This window comes from Bos indicus, chromosome 15, assembly GCF_029378745.1.
Source record: "Bos indicus isolate NIAB-ARS_2022 breed Sahiwal x Tharparkar chromosome 15, NIAB-ARS_B.indTharparkar_mat_pri_1.0, whole genome shotgun sequence".
NCBI classification, from domain to species: Eukaryota; Metazoa; Chordata; class Mammalia; order Artiodactyla; family Bovidae; genus Bos; species Bos indicus.
The window spans coordinates 43,824,558-43,847,225 of NC_091774.1; the positions used below are offsets into that span (position 1 = coordinate 43,824,558).

General features: G+C 40.2%; 1 protein-coding gene across 5 annotated transcripts in view; it reads left to right on the forward strand.

The window, feature by feature from the left end:
* Positions 1 to 22,668, forward strand: part of DENND5A (DENN domain containing 5A) — a 94,030-nt gene that overhangs the window by 61,923 nt on the left and 9,439 nt on the right. For all 5 annotated transcript variants that reach the window (XR_011570858.1, XM_070803694.1, XM_070803697.1 and 2 more), the window contains 9 exons: positions 894 to 1,109; positions 1,580 to 1,814; positions 4,627 to 4,777; positions 5,463 to 5,556; positions 8,604 to 8,735; positions 10,679 to 10,831; positions 17,290 to 17,374; positions 19,093 to 19,177; positions 19,651 to 19,779. Coding sequence is in view for 4 of the 5 variants with exons in the window: in XM_070803694.1 (XP_070659795.1) it covers positions 894 to 1,109; positions 1,580 to 1,814; positions 4,627 to 4,777; positions 5,463 to 5,556; positions 8,604 to 8,735; positions 10,679 to 10,831; positions 17,290 to 17,374; positions 19,093 to 19,177; positions 19,651 to 19,779 (1,280 nt within the window). In the remaining variant the exon portion in view is untranslated. The remainder of the gene's footprint in view (positions 1 to 893; positions 1,110 to 1,579; positions 1,815 to 4,626; positions 4,778 to 5,462; positions 5,557 to 8,603; positions 8,736 to 10,678; positions 10,832 to 17,289; positions 17,375 to 19,092; positions 19,178 to 19,650; positions 19,780 to 22,668) is intronic.

Consider the following 22,668-nt stretch of genomic DNA (forward strand, 5'->3'; position numbering starts at 1 on the left):
GCAGAGACTTAGAGGGATGTTGGTGGCAGTCTGAGTTTGGACCTCTTTCAGATCCATTGCCATGTGAATGTCACAGCAACCTAGAGCACATAGAGCAGGAATTGTTGACTTAGAGAGCCTGAGTGTTTTGCTTAAGATTAAATGCCTCTATGTGGTTGATTTGAAGTTAGAACCTGGCCCTCTTGAATTCTAGTCCTCTGTTCTTCCCGGGGATGTATTAGCTTTCCATTGCCTGACTTTGATGAGACTGTCTGCTTTCCGTAGTTGTTTACTCATCTCTTCACCCTCTCCATTCTCACTGTTATATCACTTTCTTAAATTACATATAAACAAAATAGGGTAATCATTTTGTTGGGCTTTTTTTTTTTAGTGCAGTGTGAAGCATGTCATTTTCCTGGTTTGTTAGTAGTGCAGATATTAAAAAAGAAAAATAATGGCCAGTTAAAGAAGAGCAGAGAAATATTTAGAGAGATTTAAGAGGTTAAAAGAGACCAGTAAGGAAAAATTTTTAGGGAGAAAGGGAACGTTAATATGGGGGAGAAAAAGAGATGAAGGGAGAATGAGAGTCTGACCTTGGTGCTTTGCATTATCATTTTCTTGTTGCCTTCCCAAATTCCTTCTTTCCTGACCCTTGGGATAACTAGTGCCTTTTCTTCTATTGCTGTTTCTCTGCCTGTAATGAGTTTCTCTCCACTTTCATTGAGTTGCTGGTTCCTGCAAGTGGAACACCCTCATTTATCTCTTCTTCATGTCAGAATTCCTTTCTTTTTTTTCCCCCCATTTTTTCTCTTTTGAATGACTCTTGTGGGGAAAAAAGGATGAGTTGCCTTTCTTTGGGATAAAAAGAAAAACTTGGGTGTTCTCAACTGTTTTATTTTGTTTTGTTTTTGTAGTTGGAAGTGCGTGAAGACCCCAGTAGCAATAAGGATCTCAAAGTTCAGTGTGATGAAGAAGAACTCAGGATTTACCAGCTAAACATTCAGATCCGGGAAGTTTTTGCAAATCGTTTCACTCAGATGTTTGCAGATTATGAGGTGTTTGTCATTCAGCCCAGCCAGGATAAGGAGTCCTGGTTTACCAACAGAGAGCAGATGCAAAATTTTGATAAAGTAAGTATTAATATAGTCCTGCTGGGGAGGTGGTAAGAAATGAGAACATTTAAAGATGTGACTGAAGATGAGTTTTTCTTCCATAAAATGTGCTGGAAACAAGTTCTCGGTCCTTCTGATGTTGGTAAAGTGTTGGGTTGCTTTAGAGCAGGGTGCGGGTTAGTGCTATCAGGTGATTTACCTTCAGTCGGAGCTCTCTCAGGCACAGATGCACATGCAGGTTGAACACCAGGATTCTGGGAACGTTGATTGCCACAGTAGGTTACTTGAGTAAGTTTAGGCCGGTGTGTCAAAGTTTCAGGATATTTGAAATACATAAATTTTTTAAAATGATGAGGTTTTGCGCTTTGCTTTTTGTAAAAACCTAGGAAGCTTCAGAGAACAATTAACCTATATATAGGCTTGGTTGATTGAGGCTGACATGACCTCTTCCCTCTCGATGACTCTCTCTTTCCTTTTGGTCCCACCAGGCATCTTTTCTGTCAGATCAGCCTGAACCCTACCTGCCTTTCCTCTCAAGATTCTTGGAGACTCAGATGTTTGCTTCTTTCATTGACAACAAAATCATGTGTCATGACGATGATGATAAAGATCCTGTGCTCCGGGTGTTTGACTCCCGAGTAGACAAGATCAGGCTGTTGAATGTTCGGACACCTACTCTGCGCACATCCATGTACCAGAAGTGTACCACAGTGGATGAAGCAAGTGAGGCCTCCTTGTTGCTAGCTTTCTAGCCTCTTGGATTATATCACTAACATGTCCTTATTCCTAAACATGCCAGCTTCTTTCTCTTGTTTCCTGCTTTTGCATAAGTTGTTTCCATTGCCTGCAATGCTTTCCTCTATCTTTTTTGCCTGGCAAACTTTTTCTCATCGTTTAACACTGTGTCAGTTAAGAATGGGTCCTGCTATAAGTACTAGAGAATCTAATTAGCAGCGCATTAAATAAATGGGGCTTATTGTTCTCAAATTATCAAGAGGGGCAAAATTGGTGGTGGTTCGGCTGCTCAGCAGTGTAATCAGGAAATGAAATTCTATCTTTTCATTCTGATATTTTTAACATGTTGACTTTTATTATATTCATGCTTATTGCCTCATTGTTACAAGAGGCCTTCTATGTTCAAATTCAGGGCCAAGGGGAAAGTTGATGCCAGCTGTATCGTCCCTCTTATATCAGAAAGCAAAAGCTTTCCCAGAAATTCCCAATAGCTTCTATTGTCTCATAAAAGCATATTATGTGACTACTGTTAAGTGCAAGGGAAGCTATGAAAGTGAGTATTGACCTGGTATAATGTTAACCCAAACTGTATTGAGATTCTATTAGCAAGAAAGAAGGGGTGAGTGAGTTATGGGTAAGTAAGCTGCTAACAGAAATCCAGCTGATGTTTCTCTTCCTCTGAAGCCTTCTCTGATGCTCTCAGGCTGAGTTGATTTCTTTGCTAAGCTCTTTTGTACCTTGTTCTTGCCTCCCCTTTATAATCTCTGTTCTGAGGTATCATTATTGGGGAGCAATTTAAAATCTGAGACTGTATTTACTCATTGTCTTACTCCCACTCCTCTAACATTATACCTTGAACATATAGATGTTAAAAGTTGTTTGCTACTTGCATGGTGGAGTACACCTTTTTGTTCACAGAGATTCTGTCTGGATCGGTTTAGCTAGAGAATAGTCTCAGCCTGAGGTGTCAAATTAAGTAGTGCGCTCACTTCGTGAGTGATATTCAGTGTCCTTGTGGCTTATTGGTATGTTTTGTTTGTTCATTTACTAAACGTAAATATTTCATGCCCAGTGTATGGTAAGTGCTCACCAAGTATTTACTAAATGAATGAATGAATGTGCCATGCATTTTTTTAGGTTTTGAAGATACAAGTGGTGACAGTTTGGACAATGTCCTGGCTTCCTCAACCTTATGCTTGGTAGCCTTCTGACTTTATCTTTCAGCTCATGCTCTAGGCCTTTCATTAAGATGATAGTCCTCTTGGTCAAGACTTGAGGACATGTTGCCCATGCAGGTGGAGTACTCTGACATAATCATCTTTGCCTCCTAGAGCACACATCCAGTTTCAGATTCCAGAACCCTGCCTAAGGTTTTGGTCCTGGGGAGCAAAGTGATCTCCTAAACCATCACTTTAAAGCAGGACTTCCCAATGTTTTCATGTTGTGTTACACTTGAAAATGACAATATTTATATATGGCTTTGAGAGTCCAGGTCTACCACTTAAGGCCAGGAAGCCTTGAATTTGGGCCTGCTTGGTCAGGATGCATGTCCTCTCCCCAGGAGACCCACATCCTGAAGTGTTCTCCAGGTCTGCCCATTAGAGCTGGTCAGGCTGGTCCCCCACAGAGCAGGGATTGCATTGCCCGCACACGTGTGACCTTGGCACTGTGTGCAGAGCTGGCCTGCCTGGGTGTGTGTTTTCTGCAGCCAAGAGTGTCCAGAGCAGGAGCCTGCTTTTGTAGATAGCTCTGTGGGGTCAGAGGGCTTCCCAGGTGGCGCTAGTGGTAAAGAGCCTGTCTGCTAATACAGGAGGCATAAAAGATGCAAGTTTGATCCCTGTGTCGTGAAGATCCCCTGGAGGAGGAAATGGCAACCCACTCCAGTATTCTTGCCTGGAGAATCCCATGGACAGAGGAGCCTGGCAAGCTATATAGTTCATAGAGTCACAAAGCGTCGGACACAACTGAAGCGACTTAACCTTAACATTGTGGGGCTAAAGGGAGGAGTCTGCTTATACTGGAGACTAAAATGAGAGGCTGTGGTGACTTGAGGCCTTGTTCTCCTGCCCAGAGGTTGAGGCAGTCAGTCCTCAGCCCATCTGTAATCCATTTGTTGAATACCAAATACTGATATGAATTACGCTGGTCTCATTTGTGGCCAGGACATGAATTCTTGTGGTCTTGTTAGAATGTGGGGTTTGGGATATGGAAGGAGAGCTAACTAACCCTCATTTCTGTGACTCCTTTCAGAAAAATGAGTATCAAAGACCCTCCACGCAACTACACAGTCTGTTCCCAGGAGTAATGCCATTGGTATATTCCTGAGATATGTAATCCAATAATGCTTGTTCAGGGTTCTTCCCGCTGGGTTCAGATTTCTAGCCTAGAGTAGCTCAGCTACCTCATCTCATTCTGCATGGACAGCTCAGTTTCTTGAATCAGTGTGATTGGAAAATGGTAAAAACATAGCTAATGGTGACTTTTTAGAGATTCTTTAAAATGTGACATTTAGAGGAGATCTTGGAAATTCTTTTTTAAAGAATGAAGTTTCACAAATTTTGGTATCTTGTGTTTTCCTTTTTATTCAGCTCAAAATACTTTATTTCCTTTTTTGATTTCCTTTTCGACCGCTGGTTTATTTAGAAATGTGTTATTTAGTGTTAAGGTATTAATGATTATTGTTGGTCACAGGACTTAACTGTCTGATTCAAGTTATTTCAGATTTATTGAGACTTGTTATATGGCCCAGAATTTGATATATTTTTTAAAGTACTGCACTTTCTTTTTCATTCTTATCCAGAGAAAGCAATTGAGCTGCGATTGGCAAAAATTGATCATACTGCGGTTCATCCCCATTTACTTGACATGAAGATTGGACAAGGGAAGTATGAACCAGGCTTCTTCCCTAAGCTACAGTCTGACGTGCTTTCCACTGGGCCAGCCAGCAACAAGTGAGTCAACCCCAGAGATTCCCTGGTGCAGCTCCCAGGTCACAGTGATAATATAGTATCTGGACCTAGACTGTCATTTCCAGAAGACCTTGACTTTTATAAAGCAAATGTGGAGAAGATACAAACTGTCCAGGTTGTTCACTTGTTTAAACAAGGAAACAGGTGACAGAGCATCATCAGCTCCTGTCTCCACTGTGCAAATTGGGATAGCTCCATGTATCAGGACCTGTAAAAGGCCAGACTGCAGATGGGTTGAAATCATCTGCAAATCTCATAACTGGACAGCACCTAGCTAGCACTGTAAGTGGTGGAGTAGAGTAAGTAGTGGTTGAAATAATTGGAGTCTGACCTGAAACTCAGTAACTTGGCAGAATTGTTTTTCCTTTGTTAACTTTTGGAGATGAGTTTATCGAAGGCCAGGCAGAGATGAGTGAAAATAGTTTTGGATCTGCAAGTGAAGTTTCTGTAGATGTTTCAAGAGAGAGAACGTCTTGGTTCCCTGGAAAAATATCTCTTTATTGCCCAGTCACTGATCTTTAACCTGCCCTTATATCAAGGTTTCTGAGCTACCTCTGATGACTTCTTGGTAGCTTACCATTGGTCCCTAGATGTTTAAGTTTTCTCCTATAAGTTGACCTTACTTTCTTAGCAGAATATTCTTAATTGTCTGCTTTGATTCTGTCAGGTGGACAAAAAGAAATGCTCCTGCCCAGTGGAGGCGTAAAGACCGGCAGAAGCAGCACACAGAACACCTGCGCTTAGACAATGACCAGAGAGAGGTAAGACACCTTGAGAATCATAAGAAATGACCCTGTTACCATGCTGTACCCTCCTTCTCTTTCGTATATCCTTGGTCTCTGATCTGATTCAAACATCCTTCCCACAGGGAAGGGTTAATAATGAGTTAGTTCCTGATACGTGATACGGGCCTGGCTTGTGACAAGGATGTACAGTGGTTCACAAGTGGCAGCAGCCACTAACCACATGCATCCTCTCCTGAGCCAGACTTGCACTTGTGTTTAGTGATGCTCCCAGTACTTGGAAGAAAGCCTTTCACTATTGTTTCAGTAGTCACTCATGCATGATACTCACTCTCTCCCAGGTGTAGTGAGAGTGGTAGGGGTGACAGGAACATCAGGGAGTAAGATTCTACAACTTGGAAAAATTCCTTTGAAAATTCTTGAGGCTTTTGTGTGTGTTTGGTATGATAGAAAAGAAGTTAATTTGTTAGAATGAGATGGAGGAAAAGCTGAACTTGGGTTAATGCTGTGAATCTCTGAACCTGGGGAGGAGAAGCCTTTTTTACCTATTTTTTTCTTCATCTTAATTTAAAAGAGGTAATCTTGACTTTTTTCTTGGAGGAGCCAAGGGAATATTATTATCAGGTGCCTGGGGATTGAGGATTCTTCAATTGACCTGAGTCCTCATTGCTTGTAAGCAGAGTTTTTCAGCACTGCTGTAACCTCAAGTTATAAACCTCAAGTTGCAGACCCTGCCTTACTGAGTTGCAATGAAGTTGTGAAAATGGAGCTTAAGCTTCAGAAACATATTTCAGCAACTTCTCTTTAAGAAAAGACCCTGCAGTTTGCATTTTATACAAAGTCAAGTAAAGCATATTATTTTCATATGTGTCTAGCACCTCAGTGGATGGGAAAATATATTGCTTTTGCTGTTTTTTAAATGAATAAAATTGCAAAGTATGGTCATGAATTTTTAACGGCTGGTTTATAGGGTACAGTTGCACTTAATGTTTTTGTGAGGATGGCATAATGGGTGTAGGGTGTGGGTGTTATTTTTAAAGTTCTCCTCTAGGTCTTCCATCTAACCTCCATAATACTTCTTTCAGCAGGGTTTATTGAGCATGCTTTCTTGGTCAAAATCACTGTAGTAAACACTTTGAAATATAAAAATGACAAGGAGATACCCTTGTCCTCAGGGAATGCCAGTTTACTAAGGGAGCAAAGGCAGGTATGCCTTTAGTAGAAGAATCTTTTAGTCTTTAGTAGAAGAATCTTTTGAAAGAGCTGTATGGGAGGCATACCAGTGTTTGATTACTGATTAGAGAAAACAGAGTTCCATTGTGTCTGGGATAATCTCAAACAAGACTGCTTAGAGGAACTAACATCTGTTTTAGTCTTGGATGATAGGATTATTAGGAACAGAGATGCGCATTGCAAGTAGAGGAGATGGAAGGATCTAAAGTGTGGTGGTGGATTGTGTAAAGGAGACTGTGGGCAGAATATTTTGGAAGCAAGAGGTACTGGAGGTAGCTAGCAAGTTAGAAATCAGATAGCAGTAGTACAGGTGATAGTAATTGAAGCCTAATCTTGAGGGTTGATAGTAGGGGCAGAATGAGGGGGCAGAAAGTAGAATGGACAGAATTGTACTTCTGGAATAAACATGGGCAAGAAAGAAGTTGGGTACAAATGTTGGTTGTGAAACTGGGATACTGAGAAGGTGTCAGTGTACAGTTTATTGCATTGATGTGGGTTCTGTGTTAAAACAGACAGCATGTGGGGAATCACCAGCAAATTATAGAAAAGCAGAAAATGCATTTGTTTTGAGTGTGCACACATGCAAGAGTACTTCATGTGAGATGCCGAACTGGGTGAATCACAAGCTGGAATCAAGATTGCCAGGAGAAATAACAGCAACCTCAGATATGCGGATGATACTACTCTAATGGCAGAAAGTGAAGAGGAACTAAAGAGCTTCTTGATGAAAGTGAAAGAGGAGACTGAAAAAGCTGGCTTAAAACTCAACATTTAAAAAACTAAGATCATGGCATCTGGTCCTATCAGTTTATGGCAAATAGATGGGGAAAAAGTGGAAGCAGTGACAGATTTTATTTTCTTGGGCTCCCAAATCACTGCAGATGGTGATTGCAGCCATGAAATTAAAAGATGCTTACTCCTTGGAAGAAAAGCTATGACTAACCTAGATAGCATATTAGAAAGCAGAGACATCACTTTGGCAACAAAGGTCTGTCTAGTCAAAGCTATGGTTTTTCCAGTAGTAGTGTACGAATGTGAGTGTTGGACCATAAGGAAGGCTGAGTGTTAAAGAATTGATGCTTTTAAATGGGGGTGCTGGAGAAGACTCTTGAGAGTCCCTTGGACAGCTAGGAGATCAGACCAGTTAATCCTAAAGGAAGTCAGCCCTGAATATTCATTGGAAGGACTCATGCTGAAACTCCACTGCTTTGATCACTTGATGCAAAGAGTGGACTCATTGGAAAAGACCCTGATACTGGGAAAGATTAAAGGTAAAAGGTAAAGGGAGTGGCAGACAATGAGATGATTAGCATCACTGACTCAATGAATATGAATCTGAGCAAACTCCAGGAGATAGTGAAGAACAGGGGAGGTTGGCGTGCTGCAGTCCATGGGGTCACAAAAAGTCTGAGACAACTTTACAACAGTTTAGCAAAGATGGATATCTTTGATATGAGCAGAGGGATTAAATTCCTCCCAACTTGGTGGGGAAAATGATTTTTCTCAATAGTACTCTGAGATTATAGTTGGTTTGTCCACGCATAGGAGTTTGCACATACGTGTTACAGCTGTGTGTTTTTTACCTTTTGTATCATTAAAGCCAAGATAATTCCAGCACTCATGGAGTGCTTTACCTCAGAAGAAGAATTAATTCACCCTGTTCTCTTAGTTTTCCCTAAGATACAGTTGCTTTTTAAACTTTGTCCTGAGCCTAAGAATGATTCAGTAAGATAGTGCAGGGTGATAGTGCCCTCTTCAGGCACCCATCTGTACTGGTTGCCTGTGATTTGTATGCATGGGCACAAAGTCTTTGATTTTTCCTTTTGCTTTAGAAGTACATCCAGGAAGCCAGGAATATGGGCAGCACCATCCGCCAGCCCAAACTGTCCAACCTCTCCCCGTCAGTGATTGCCCAGACCAACTGGAAGTTTGTGGAAGGTCTGCTGAAGGAATGCCGCAACAAGGTGAGCTGTGGGCTCTTCTGAATGTGTATTTTCCTTGGCAGCCAAGGTGAGACCAAGGCTTAGCTCTGACCATTCTTCTCTTGATTTTTAAAATATTGTTAATATAATGAGATAGTTCTAATGTTAAGATCCTGTTAACTTGGAATTAGATGTATTTGTTTTACATAACATGTAACATTGATTGAGAGCAAGCATAGTTTGCTTGATAAAAATTTAATATGTATTCTTTAAAGCTGAGAGGCAGTGGTAGTTTTTAATTTTAGACATCTTGTGTTACTTACTTAAAATCATTAGTTTTAATATAGTTAAATTGTCAACAGATTCATTTTACACATATGCAAATATTTTTGCCCCTCTAGTGTACTGATAACACTGATTTCATGTATCTAGAAACAAAAGATTTCACTGAGTGCCTGCTGTGTGTCAAAGTGTGTTACTCAGTTTGTTTGCTGTTGGCATGTTTTTTTGCCATTCTATAAGAATCTCAATTTTTTTAAAGGTATTTTATTGAGGTGTAATTGATATATAAAAAATGGCACACATTTATGTATACGTCTTGATCATTTTTTTTTTTTGGAGGGATCTATAGATGATTAAAAATTTTTTTTAAATTTTTTTTTAAATGGAGAATAATTGCTTTACAATATTGGTTTCTGCCATATAGCAACACAAATTGGCCAAAGGTATACGTATATCCATGTGCATACACTGGTGATACCACTAGTACAATCAGGATGTCTGTCACTTCCCAAAATTTCCTTATATTCTTTTGCAATTTTTTTGTATGTGTGCAAATGCAGCATATTTATAACCTTAACATATTTTAAATTGCACAACAGATCTGTTCAGTGTATATGAATTTCACAGACATAAAGTGAAAAAGAAAAGAAAATAAACTATATTGTTAATCATTTCCTTGCTTTTCTGTAGTTTTATTGTGTAAGTCAGGACAGTGATCACTTCTAGAGTGGGAAGGTGATTGGAGAAGGCATATAGGGTTCTTCAAAGGTATAGATGGGCATTATTGTTTTTCTTAACCTTAGGTCATGTTAGTCTAATAGTATACACTCACATAAACACATACATGTGTATGTATATGAGATATATTTCACAATAAAAATGTTAAAAATAGTAGTACCAGAAAAGAAATATGCCAGAATGTTAAGAGTTGTTGCTTCTTCAAGGTAGAGTATGGGGTGATTTTTTTCCTTGCTCAGATTTTTATATGTCACACATTTATAACACAAATCTTCCTTAAGAACTTGAATTCAATATTCAAGCAGCTTTAGATTCAAAGACCAGATCTGCTACTACTTTGCTGTGTGAATTTGGGCAAGTTACTTAAGTTCTCTGACCTCAATTTCATTATCAATAAATTGTGAAAAATAATAACTTCTTACAGAGCTATTTGGCTTAACTGAGATAATGTTATACTTAGTACAGTGCCTGGCACATAGTGATGAAACCTGCAATTATCATTATACAGTTTTTGTTTTACAGTGAGCACATGAAAATTTTTTTACCTAAAAGTAAATTACTTCTCAACTTTTTATCCCATTGGCAGGTACTTCAGATATATTTCTGGGATTAAATGTTTTTAAAGATTTGTTTAAAAGGTCAGTTAGGCAATGAGAATCAGAGAATGTCTGAGATGAGCATGACCAAAGGGTTTTATTCAACTCTTTTCATCTCATAAGTAAAAACACTGAATCCCGAGTGATGAAATGACATGTCCACGGTCAGTGATTTCTGTGTTTTTATCTTCTTTAAAGAAAGCACTTTACTATATAACCTGACCGATATGGTGAAAAATAAATACACTCTTTACCTGTGGGTCTTCCTCTCAGTCCAACAGATGTACCTGGCAGGTGGCCACAAGCCTGTCTAGTTGAATGTCATCTGGCTAATGTGGGTGTCTAATCTTACCGACTGATTTCTTATAGACCAAGAGGATGCTGGTGGAGAAGATGGGGCGAGAGGCTGTGGAACTAGGCCATGGGGAAGTGAACATCACGGGGGTGGAAGAGAACACCTTGATTGCCAGTCTTTGTGACCTACTGGAAAGGATTTGGAGTCATGGGCTACAGGTGAAACAGGTAATGAATGTCTGGCCTCTCCCTTTTGAGCAGACTATCTTCCTCTTTTTGCATACTAGTTTCCCCACTTTTCCAGCTGGCTGGCTTTAAAGAATAGCACATGGTGCTTGTGGAGTGAGACTTGAAATTGATTTTTTTTTTTGGTATAGAAAATTGTACACCTAATAAGTGTGAATTTTATGGTAATATGAATTATGTCTCAATAAAGTTCTTTTTTTTTTTTCAATTCAAATAGGATCATCCTGTACATAATATTTTGGAACTTGTTTTTTCTTGCCTCAGAATGTCTTCTCCATGTTCTTAACTAATTTAGGTGATAGTATGGTAAGTATTTAAGAGCTGAGACTATAAGTCAGATAGTCCTGGGTTTAACTCCTGCTTTCAGTCTGTGAAACTGAGCACAGTACCTAGCTTCTGTAAGATTCTTTTTCCTCGTGTCCATGATGGAATTGTAAAAGAACACACCTCCATAGGACTCTTATGAAGATTTGAAAAGATAATTTGTGTGAAGCACTAAGTTCAGAGCTTGTTATAACTGGGAGGTTCTCTAAAAATGTTTGTGGTTATTCTTCTAAAAGTTCAGTTTTAATTACTCTTTTCACTGTATAGATGTACAGTACTTAAATTAAGCCTTTATTATTGGTTATCTAATTTATTTCTGATTTATCAGTATTAAGAACAGCACTATTATTATAAGCTTTTAAAAATGTTAGTAATTGTATATCACATTCCTAAAATGTTGAGAGTTTTGTAGTAGAGCAGCAACACTATAGGCATTGAAATCAGAAAGACCTGGTTTTTAATCCTAGCTCTTCTTGATAACTTTAAGTGACTTAGAATTTCTGAGTCTCATCTTCCTTATCTATACTACAGAGTTAATAAAACCTAGCTTTCAGGGTTGTTATGATAATTAGATATGGTTAAAAAAAAAAAAAGTACGTGGCCTGTGGTAGGTATGCACCATACAATAACTCTTATTATGCCAGGTTCTATGTGATGGATTTATATTTCTTTCCTTTTCTCTGTAATAAATGAGTAGACTATATATGATCATTTTATCATTTTCTTTTAAGTTTAGCAAGCCTGGCAATATAGTTGAGCTCTTTCAGTTTTTTAGTAAAATATATGCTCCCCCCAAACTTATTATTCTCCATAAAAATCTTTAGGGAGTTAGGTGTTAAAAAATAGTAATACCATATCATCACAGGTGTCTTAAACTTGTCCTCTGAGGCTTTGCAACCATATCCTTTAGGAGTTCCCACAGCCTGGGGAATTTTGTTTGGAGCCCGTTTGATCCCCCTCTCAGTCTGGATAGACAGAGGCTACTTACTGGTGAGCAACCAGTACAGAATAGTGGGAACTTTTCAGTTGAGCTTCCATTTTATCCTGAGTTCTGATTTTGGAGCTCTACATGTGAAGCACTGACAGTGTCACAGAAGGAATTGAAGATCTCTGTTTTCTGGCAGGGACACATGTTCAGCTGGGGATTGAAATCCCTACAGCGTGTTCTCTTTAGGCCTCCATTTTGTTAACCTTCGTTTAGACCACTTTTCTCTCCTGCTGAGAAATTCCTCAGTTATGTTTCAGTCCAGGGATTATACCTGGCTCCCTGGTCCCCTCAATCATGTACCCAACTGTGACCAAATTCACTCTCAAAGAGTGATCATCTCAGTCCCCTCTGGGGGCACCTTGTTGAACAACTACTTACTTGCTTAGAAAGTCAAAGAGAACCCAAACCACCGTTTTTGCTGCTAGTCTCAGTTTGTTACCAGCTGCCTGCCTGAAAGGCTGCCAACAGCAGGTCCTCATAAGAACCTGTGTTAACCTCACCACTCTCTTTGGCTTCTGGTGACATCTTCCAAGGATATGGACTTCCTTTAGTATATTTTTCTGAGGTTTGGTTTTCTCATACTGGTTTAGTAACTGTTGCCATTTCAGGACTGATCAGTGAAAAGGGGTTGTTTCTCATCTTTCATGCATGTGACATTCTTGGAGAATCTGGTGCTGTATATTGTTTGGCCACATTCCCAAATGTGTAGTTGGGCAATATTGAATCTTGAAGTCCCAGTCAGCCCCTTTGCAGTCACTGAGCACCTGGGTGTCCTTCTGGCACCGTGGCTGGTGTTGCTCTTGCCTTTGGCTCTTTGGCATCATTACATGTGAGGACTCTGGTGACCAGCTGTATTTCTGTGTCACATCCAGACCGTTGTGTTAAAGGAGCCTGCCTTCTTAGTCTGCCTATATTTAGGGGATACAGTGATGAATAAGGCAGTCTCTGCTTTTTCAAGAGTTAATAATGGTTTTGGCAAATGGATGGATATATGGGTTTCTAGAAGTTGAATTAACTAAATCAAAGACCGTGAATATTTTGAGCTCTCATATTGTCTTTTTCTTTATAGTATTAATAAACCAGTTCGTAACAGTATAAGAATTATAAGTCTCATTGATTTTGTTGAACATCTGTTTTCTCAAACATTTGGTATTTCAGTGAATTTAAAAAATGGTCTTTTCTAATTGTGTGTTTTTTTAAAAACTGCCATTAAGGTTGTTGGGTTTTAAGTTGGTTAAATCTTGTAGGAAATCCAAACCTACAGAAAGTTCATGTCAACAGCTTAGTGATCTGTAGATGGGGGATTTTTCCCATTCACATGCTTGATTCACCCCCCTCCCCAAATCAGGTTAATTGGTGGATAAAAATAAAATAGAGCTTCCATATTCTCATGGGAAAAATCTTGAGACTTAATTCCCCACATTCATTGCCAAATATAAAATTTTCTTCAGAAAATACAGCTTCAGAAGTTAAATGCTGTCTTCCAGAAGCTCCCCATATAGCATCATTATTAACAGTAATGGTTCTAATATTAGCTGTACTTAAACTTGCATCCCAATACCCTACTTACTAGTTATATGATCTTTTACAAGTTACTTAGTTGATTCTCAGTTTGTTCTTTTCTAAAGAAAATGAAGGTAGAGGTACCTACATTGTAGAATTGTTAGAAGCATTAAGTAAAATATTGTATTTTAAACTTTTAACATAGTGCTTAGTTCATAGAAAATGTCAAGACATGGTAGTTTCTGTCATTATTACTCTTGTAAAATATAGAACTAAATCACTTGTAAAATGACCATAATAAATCCTACTATTAAAATTATACTACATTTATATCTGCTATGTGAGAATATTTATCATGAATCTGAAGTAAAATTTTTAATCCTATAACAAGTTAACATAGAGACAAGGGTCTCTATGTATACAAGGATAACTAGACTAAGGAAACAAAGCAGTTGCTAGGTGGCCAGCTAGGCTCACTTACTTTATAGGCAAATTGCTCCCTTAACATCAGGCTTGAAAATACTATTCAGATTTGTGTCTTGGTAAAACCCAAAATGGAAAAGTAGGAAGTCAAGAAACACCTGGAGTAACAGGCAAATTTGGCCTTGGAGTACAGAATGAAGCAGGGCAAAGGCTAATAGAGCTTTGCCAAAAGAACACACTGTTCATGGCAAACACCCTCTTCCAACAACACTAGAGAAGACTCTACACATGGACATCACCAGGTGGTCAGCACCAAAATCAGATTGATTAATTCTTTGCAGCCAAAGGTGGAGAAGCTCTATACAGTCAGCAAAAACAAGACCAGGAGCTGACTGTGGCTCAGATCATGAACTCCTAATTGCCAAATTCAGACTTAAATTGAAGAAAGTAGGGAAAACCACTAGACCATTCAGGTATGACTTAAATCAAATCCCTTACAAATATACAGTGGAAATGAGAAATAGATTTAAGGGACTAGATCTGATAGACAGAGTGCTTGATGAACTATGGCCAGAGGTTTGTGTTCTTAATTAGAGAACAGGAATCAAGACCATCCCCAAGAAAAAGAAATGCAAAAAAACAAAATGGTTGTCTGAGGAGGCCTTACAAGTAGCTTTGAGAAGAAGGGAAGTGAAAAGCAACAGAGAAAAGGAAAGATATACCCATTTGAATGCAGAGTTCCAAAGAATAGCAAGGAGAGAGACAAAAGCCTTCCTCAGTGATCAGTGCAAAGAAATAGAGGAAAACAATAGAATGGGAAAGACTAGAGAGCTCTTCAAGAAAATTAGAGATACCAGGGGAACATTTCATGCAAAGATGGGCACAATACAGGACAGAAATGGTAAGGAACTAACAGAAGTAGAAGATATTAAGAAGAGGTGGCAAGAATACACAGAAGAACTGTACAAAAAAGATCTTCATGACCCAGATAATCACGATGGTGTGATCACTTACCTAGAGCCAGACATCCTGTAATGTGAAGTCAGATGGGCCTTAAGAAGCATCACTACAAACAAAGCTAGTGGAGGTGATGGAATTCCAGCTGAGCTATTCCAAATCCTGAAAGATGATGCTGTGAAAGTGCTGCACTCAATATGCCAGCAAATTTGAAAAACACAGCAGTAGCCACAGGACTGAAAAAGGTCAGTTTTCATTCCAATTCCAAAGAAAGGCAATGTCAAAGAATGCTCAAACTACCGCACAATTGCACTCATCTCACAGGCTAGTTACGAAATGCTCAAAATTCTCCAAGCCAGGCTTCAACAATATGTGAACTATGAACTTCCAGATGTTCAAGCTGGTTTTAGAAAAGGCAGAGGAACCAGAGAGCAAATTGCCAGCATCCGCTGGATCATCAAAAAAGCAAGAGAGTTCCAGAAAAACATCTATTTCTGCTTTATTTGACTATGTCAAAGCTTTTGACTGTGTGGATCACCACAAACTGTGGAAAATTTTGAAGGAGATGGGAATACCAGACCATCTGACCTGCCTCTTGAAAAATCTGTATGCAGGTCAGGAAGCAACAGTTAGAACTGGACATGGAACAACAGACTGGTTCCAAATAGGAAAAGGAATATGTCAAGGCTGTATATTGTCACCCTGTTTATTTAACTTATATGCAGAAGTACATCATTCAGCCCTGAGAAATGCTGGGCTGAATGAAGTACAAGCTGGAATCAAGATTGCCGGGAGAAATATCAATAACCTCAGATATGCAGATGACACCACCTTTATGGCAGAAAGTGAAGAAGAACTAAAGAGCCTCTTGATGGAAGAGAAAGAGGAGAGTGAAAAAGTTGGCTTAAAGCTGAACATTCAGAAAACTAAGATCATAACATCTGGTCCCATCACTTCATTGCAAGTAGATAGGGAAACAGTGAAAACAGTGGCAGACATTATTTTATTGGGCTCCAGAATCACTGCAGATGGTGACTGCAGCCATGAAATTAAAAGACGCTTACTCCTTGGAAGAAAAGTTATGACCAACCTAGACAGAATATTAAAAAGCAGAGACACTACTTTGCCAACAAAGGTCCGTCTAGTCAAAGCTTTGGTTTTTCGAGTAGTCATGTATGGATGTGAGAGTTGGACTATAAAGAAAGCTGAGTGCCGAAGAATTGATGCTTTTGAACTGTGATGTTGGAAAAGACTCTTGAGAGACCCTTGGACAGCAGGAAGATCAAATAGGTCAATCCTAAAAGAAATCAATCTTGAATATTCATTGGAAGGAATGATGCTGAAGCTGAGGCACCAGTACTTTGGCCTTCTGATGCAAAGAGCTGACTCATTGGAAAAGACCCTGATGCTGGGAAAGATTGAGGGCGGGAGGAGAAGGGGATGACAGAGGATGAGATGGTTGGATGGCATCACCATCTTGATGGACATGAGTTTGAGTAAACTCTGGGAGTTGGTGATGGACAGGAAGGCCTGGTGTGCTGCAGTTCATGGGGTCGCAGAGTCAGACACAACTGAGTGTCTGTACTGAACTGAAAATGACAAACTGCTACATGTCTCCCGCAGTTTAAACTGCAGCTTTTACATTTTCAAGTGCCGAGGTTCTGCTTTGTTGACAGTAGTATATCTTAGACGTGCAGTTAAGTACCAGCTGCCTCTTCTGCAGGCTTCTTCAAAATATCTTTCACAGTAAATCCTCATCCTTGTGATGATGTACTCTCCCTAGGCTGCAGAGGGCAGGAATGCTTTTAACTACTTTAGGAAATTTGGGAGCTGTTATAGAATCTTGTAGGCTGGGTATCTGTTCCTCTGCAAAAGCCATCATGCACTACCCAAGCTGACCTTCAACCAACAGACCATTTAGAGATTGATAGATTATTTGCTTTTTTCTTTCTTATCCACTGGTCTATTCTCAGGCTCTTTTTTTGACCATGTCCTTCCTATTCCCAGTGGGGGACCATTTCCTTTTTCTGTTCCCTTCCGTTCTTTGTATTTCTCCTTAATTTTAGGTAGGGGATATATATTTATATACATTGCATCTGGGTATATATTGAGATAAAAAATAGGACAGATACTTTTTAGCAAAAGCTCACATCTGTATGTTCAAATTATCTCTGACTTTGCTCACTAGATGACTTACCCTTAGAAATCTAAACTGATAGATATTTCTCCCTTGCATTGGTTCCAGGGGAAATCAGCCTTGTGGTCCCACCTGTTACATTATCAGGAAAACCGGCAGAGAAAACTCACATCAGGAAGCCTCAGTACCTCAGGTAAGATGGTCTTAGCACCATTGGGCAAGCTCCCTCCACTCACTTTCCCGTCCCCCACTGAAGTGATCCTCTTTAGCAGACTGTTCCACGTCAATGAAGCCTTCACTCTGTAGTGTTTAAGCCACAGGGCTCTCTGGACCACAGAACATGCCAAGGTCGTGGGGTTTGCTTTTATTATGTGTTTCTATACACTTTTGACAGAGAAGGCAATGGCACCCCACTCCAGTACTCGTGCCTGGAAAATCCCACGGACGGAGGAGCCTGGTGGGCTGCAGTCCATGGGGTCGCTAAGAGTCGGACACAACTAAAGCGACTTAGCAGCAGCAGCAGCAGCAGCATACACTTTTGATCAGTCAGATAGAAGATTTATATCAGCAAGAGGCCACCCTTAGAATAAATTTGGATTTTAAATGAATTTGGATTGATACTGATGTCCTGTGTTTGGAGCAAGTGTTTTCAGACTCTTTTGTTTTATTTGTCTGAGATGAGCATTGAGATGATTTCCCATCACTTAAGAGAGCCTTTTTGTCAGTGTCCTGCCTTGGAACTTCTCAAAGTCCAGGCCTGGTATGCATGATCCCTTGAAGTTGCTTTCTGTTTCTGTTTAATAAAAAATATCAAAGTTGGCAAGGACCCCAGAAATCATCTAGTCCAGTCCCCTTATTTTACAAGAGACAGAAACTGGGATCCAGAGAGGAATTGAATTTACTTAAGATCACACAGTGAATTGATAGAAGAGGCCAGATCAGGAGTCAGGCCTCTCATCTCCTGGTCTGCTGTTCTTTATAACCTCGTGCAGTGTCTTTTCCAGGACTGTCTCCCTTCTTCCTTTTCTTCTTGGCAGCATCTCCTCTTCATACCATCCCTCATTCTCGTCTCTCTGCCAGGGAGTTTGTTTACTTTTCTTAAATGTTCTTGTCCTAATGGTAAAAATCAGTTTAAGTGGAGGTGAAAAGGTAGTCATGAACTCAGTGTTTGTTGTCTTTGCCCTTGAACTAGTTGATCTCAACAAGCACTCACTGCACGTGGGGAAAATATCAATAGTTGGCAAAAAACCAGATTCAGAAGCTCCCTGAGTAACCTCATAAGGAGTTTTTGAGTCCACTTGCTGGGTATGAGAACAGAATCTTCTTACGAAGGCCATGGAAGTTATTGCCAAGGGATAAAGTGTAGCCACAAAGTCTCAGCAGCTGAATAATGAGGATACTAATTTTAAACATTGGGCTAGACATGGGGATATACAGGTATTGTGTCTAGAAGTCCTAAGCATTCCTTACACATTCCCTTGGTCTTTCTGTAGTCCATTTTGAGGCAGGAGTAGGACATGAGTATAGCTCTGAGCAGAAGCACTGCTTTCAAGGATTATGATGAGAACATGTTGGATTAGGAGCCAGAGGATCTGTGTTCCTTCCAGTCCCAACTTTGCTACTTGCTGACTGGGGGCAAAGCAGCTCACCCCTCTGAATTTCAGTTTTCTCCTCTGTGATACTGTCCATGGCTATTTTATAAGTTGTTAGAGAATTAAGTGATACAAGATGCATAAAAGTATAGAATCTGGTACCTAATAGGTACTTAATGTTCATGAAATGGTTGATTAAAGTGTTTTCAAAGTAACCAGCTTTTTTTCTGTAGAGATTTGTGGTTTGAGATAAGAAGAGTACTTAGCTATTTCGGTAGTCAAATCTCTTTGGACTTAAGCAACGTTTTTTTTTCCCTAGGAATATTTCTTGATTCAGAGCGGAGGAAGTCTGATGCCAGCTCCGTCATGTCTCCCCTGAGAATCTCCCTCATTCAGGATATGAGGTCAGTCTGGGCTCATTTGTAATTAGCCACTCAAATTCTGTTTTCAGTTGCTGCTTAGGAGTCCACTTTAAATAGCAGAGTCTCAGTGACCTGGGCTTCTACAACCTCTCATTTAACCAGGAAGCCTCCTCATTGGTCCTGTGTTTCATGATGCATTTGTAGAGCTGTACAAGCAGTTGTGTTTCCATACATTTTTGGAGAATTACACCAGAGTGTTTCAAGGCCTAAGAGCTCTGGGGTTAGCCTTGCTTTTTGAAAGCTGTACTGTCTTCCTCACCAACTCCCTAAATTATGGTGAGCCTATCTTTCAAAGCTTCATGGAAGCTCAGGATTTTGAGAACAAGAGAGATGGAGTCTCTCAGGACGGGGTGGGACTGCCTCACCAGACTTCCTTTGGCGTTACAGGGGAGGTGTTGGTAGTGAGTTCATTCCCCACCCCACCCTCCACTTCACTTTCCCCATTTGTCCTTCAGGCACATCCAGAACATTGGGGAAATCAAGACTGATGTGGGAAAAGCCAGAGCGTGGGTGCGTCTGTCCATGGAAAAAAAGTTACTTTCTAGACACCTGAAGCAGCTTCTCTCAGACCATGAGCTCACCAAGTAAGGCCATTCCACTTGGAGTAGAACCAGCTCCTGGGAGTGGCGGGAGGGATTGGAAACCCACGGGAAAGGAGAGTATGTGGTGTATCATTGCTGCTGAATTCACCTAAACTCAAATTGCATGTGAAGGTTTTGCAGCATTTCTTCTTTTTCTTTATTCCTTTCTGTGTAGAACACTATTGTGCACTTACGCTGCAAAATGTTTTCTGTTTTCCTGTTGTTGAATAATAACTCTTTGGCAGCGCTCAACACAGCATGCTTGTTTTAGTAGGAACATTCAGACAAGCAGTTGACTGGGTGCTCTCTGAACTGAGTTCTGAAGACCTGGATTCTTGAGACTAAGCCACAACCACTACAGGAAGCACTGATCCTCCCTTTTGGCTGTTGGTTCCTTTTATGGGACCTCCTATGGTCTATTCTGGCTCCTTCAGCTGCTGGTCAGCCAGTGAGCTCTTGTTGAGTTCTACCTTGGGTCAGTTCCCATAAAGATGGGAGGACTTTTCTTGTTTGGGTGATTTTTGTGATGCAGCATTTCTTCTTCTTCTTTATCTGTAGAAGAATAATTCTATTATTATCTGTTATCTATTCTTCCTATCTTCTCAACCTGCATCTCTCACCTCCCCAAATAGCTTTCTTGCAGAGGTAGTGAGAAGAATGGAATCCTCATTGGGTACCTCAGAGTTTTGGGGGTCCTCCTCTCTGTGGCACTCAAATGACCTGCATACTTCCTGGGCATAGGATGTTTTATTGGTCTCTTTCTTGTCTTCAGGGAGAAAGGATTGGAGAATTAAAAAGAAACTTCTAATATATCCGCTTATCTTTTTTGTTCTCTCCTGAGCCTAGGGCCAGCCCAAAGTAGCTAGGTTCTCACTTTTCCTTGCTCCTAGAACCGCTAACCCTACAGTTCCCTTCTCTTGATTTTATGTTTGTGTTCATTCTGTACCCAGGTTACTAGAGCAGGAGGGAGAAGAAGGCTGTCCCCCTTCTCTGATTACCATCTTTCAGTCTTCTCCTATATATAATACGTTTGATTCTTTCATCATCAGCAAATCTATTGGGCATTTTTCTTTTTGGCATTTCCTTGGGCATCTTTTAATGGTATCCTTTAGTATGTGACTTGCCTGTTGATGATAAAGCAGAGAAGCAGACCTTGGGGAAATTTTGTGTAAGTGAATTGATTAAAACTGCAGACTCTGTTTTTATTTAAAGTGAAACTGTGATTTTTTTTTAAGACTTTATTGTATGTTTAAACCACAGCAAGAGACTAGTTTCAAAAGCTTGATAGGTTAGGGAGCTCATTTTGAGAGGTTATGAAATAGCATTTCTTAAAGTTATTGAATTTGATTCCCTTTAAGGATGAAAAAGTATAGGAATAAAATTTGAAGATTGGGAGACAACTAAAAGAAAACAAGTGAACATTTAAGCCTGGAGTTTGGGAGGGAGTCAGTTGCATACCAGTGTCTAGAGGCCAGTTGTGTGTCCTGGAAAAATCTGTGGCTGTGTGGGCACTGGGGTCTGACAGGACAGGAGAGATTCCTGTGGGGTAGGGTGGGCATTGTCTGTTAGGAGATGGCTGCAGGTTGGCAGGAGGACAGGGTACAGAGGTAGCTGAAAGGGGGCCCAGTCCAGGAACTGTATGATAGAGTCCAAGGCAGTAGGTAGGTCTAGGGCTGTGAACTTAGGGGTCTAGGCAGGAGCAGACAGGGCCCAGACCTTGGTGAGGAGGCTAATTTTGGTTTTTTAAAACTGTGGCCCTGTTAGAGGACAGCTCAGAATTAATTTACTACATAGTAACTTCTCACATGATATTCTGACCCCTGTGCTACTTCAGTGACTAGAAAATGAGGAGAGTTTTGCTGCCACAGACTGCATTTTGGGTGGGGTATAGGGAGAGGGAAAGAGGTACTTCATCAAAACCTACCTACTCCTCCATTCTACCCCTCTCATCTTTTTTCTCAGTTTGCTTACAGCTCCAGCCACTTCAAACCCCTCATACTTCTCAGGATGTGTTAAGCTCTTTCAGGGCCTAGTCACAAGTTTTCTTTGCTGAAGTCTGCCCAGACACCCCAGCGACCTGGTCCATTCCTCCCCAGGCGCCCATAGCATTTGTTACAGACTTGTTCATTCCTTTTTTTTTTTAAACCACAGGTGGGGTGTGTTATCATTATTGTTACTTGTTTGCTACTTATTAAAATTTGCTTTCTTTGCAGCAAAAGAGACACAGATGTATAGAACAGTCTTATGGACTCTGGGAGAGGGCGAGGATGGGATGATTTGGGAGACTGGCATTGAAACATGTATATTATCATATGTGAAATGAATCGCCAGTCCAGGTTCAATGCATGATACAGGGTGCTCGGGGCTGGTGCACTGGGATGACCCAGAGGGACGGTACAGGGAAGGAGGTGGGAGGGGGGGTTCAGGATGGGGAATACATGTACACCCGTGGTGGATTCATGTTGATGTATGGCAAAACCCATACAATATTGTAAAGTAATTAGCTTCCAATTAAAATAAATTTATATTAAAAAAAAGTATAAATTAAAAAAAAAAAAAAAGAAACTGATGCTGGGAAAGATGGAAGGTAAAAGTAAAAGGGGTGAGAGAGTCAATTCCTAGGTGGGTTGCTAAGAAGTCCAGGGTACCGGAGGAGGAGAAAGGGGTCTGTGGCTCTCAAAGCAGAGGTGGGGGTCTGAAATTCTTCAGAAGGAAAGGACAAACATCTTTTTTCTTTTTTTTCCCTCTACATTCCTTAGTCTTAGTCACATAAAACATTTTTTTCTTTAAGCCAGGAACTGATGATTACACAACAAACAATTCAGTTTAAACTCCTACTAATGATTATATAACAACAGTGTATCCTGATTGAGGACAGATTCTCCTTCCTGA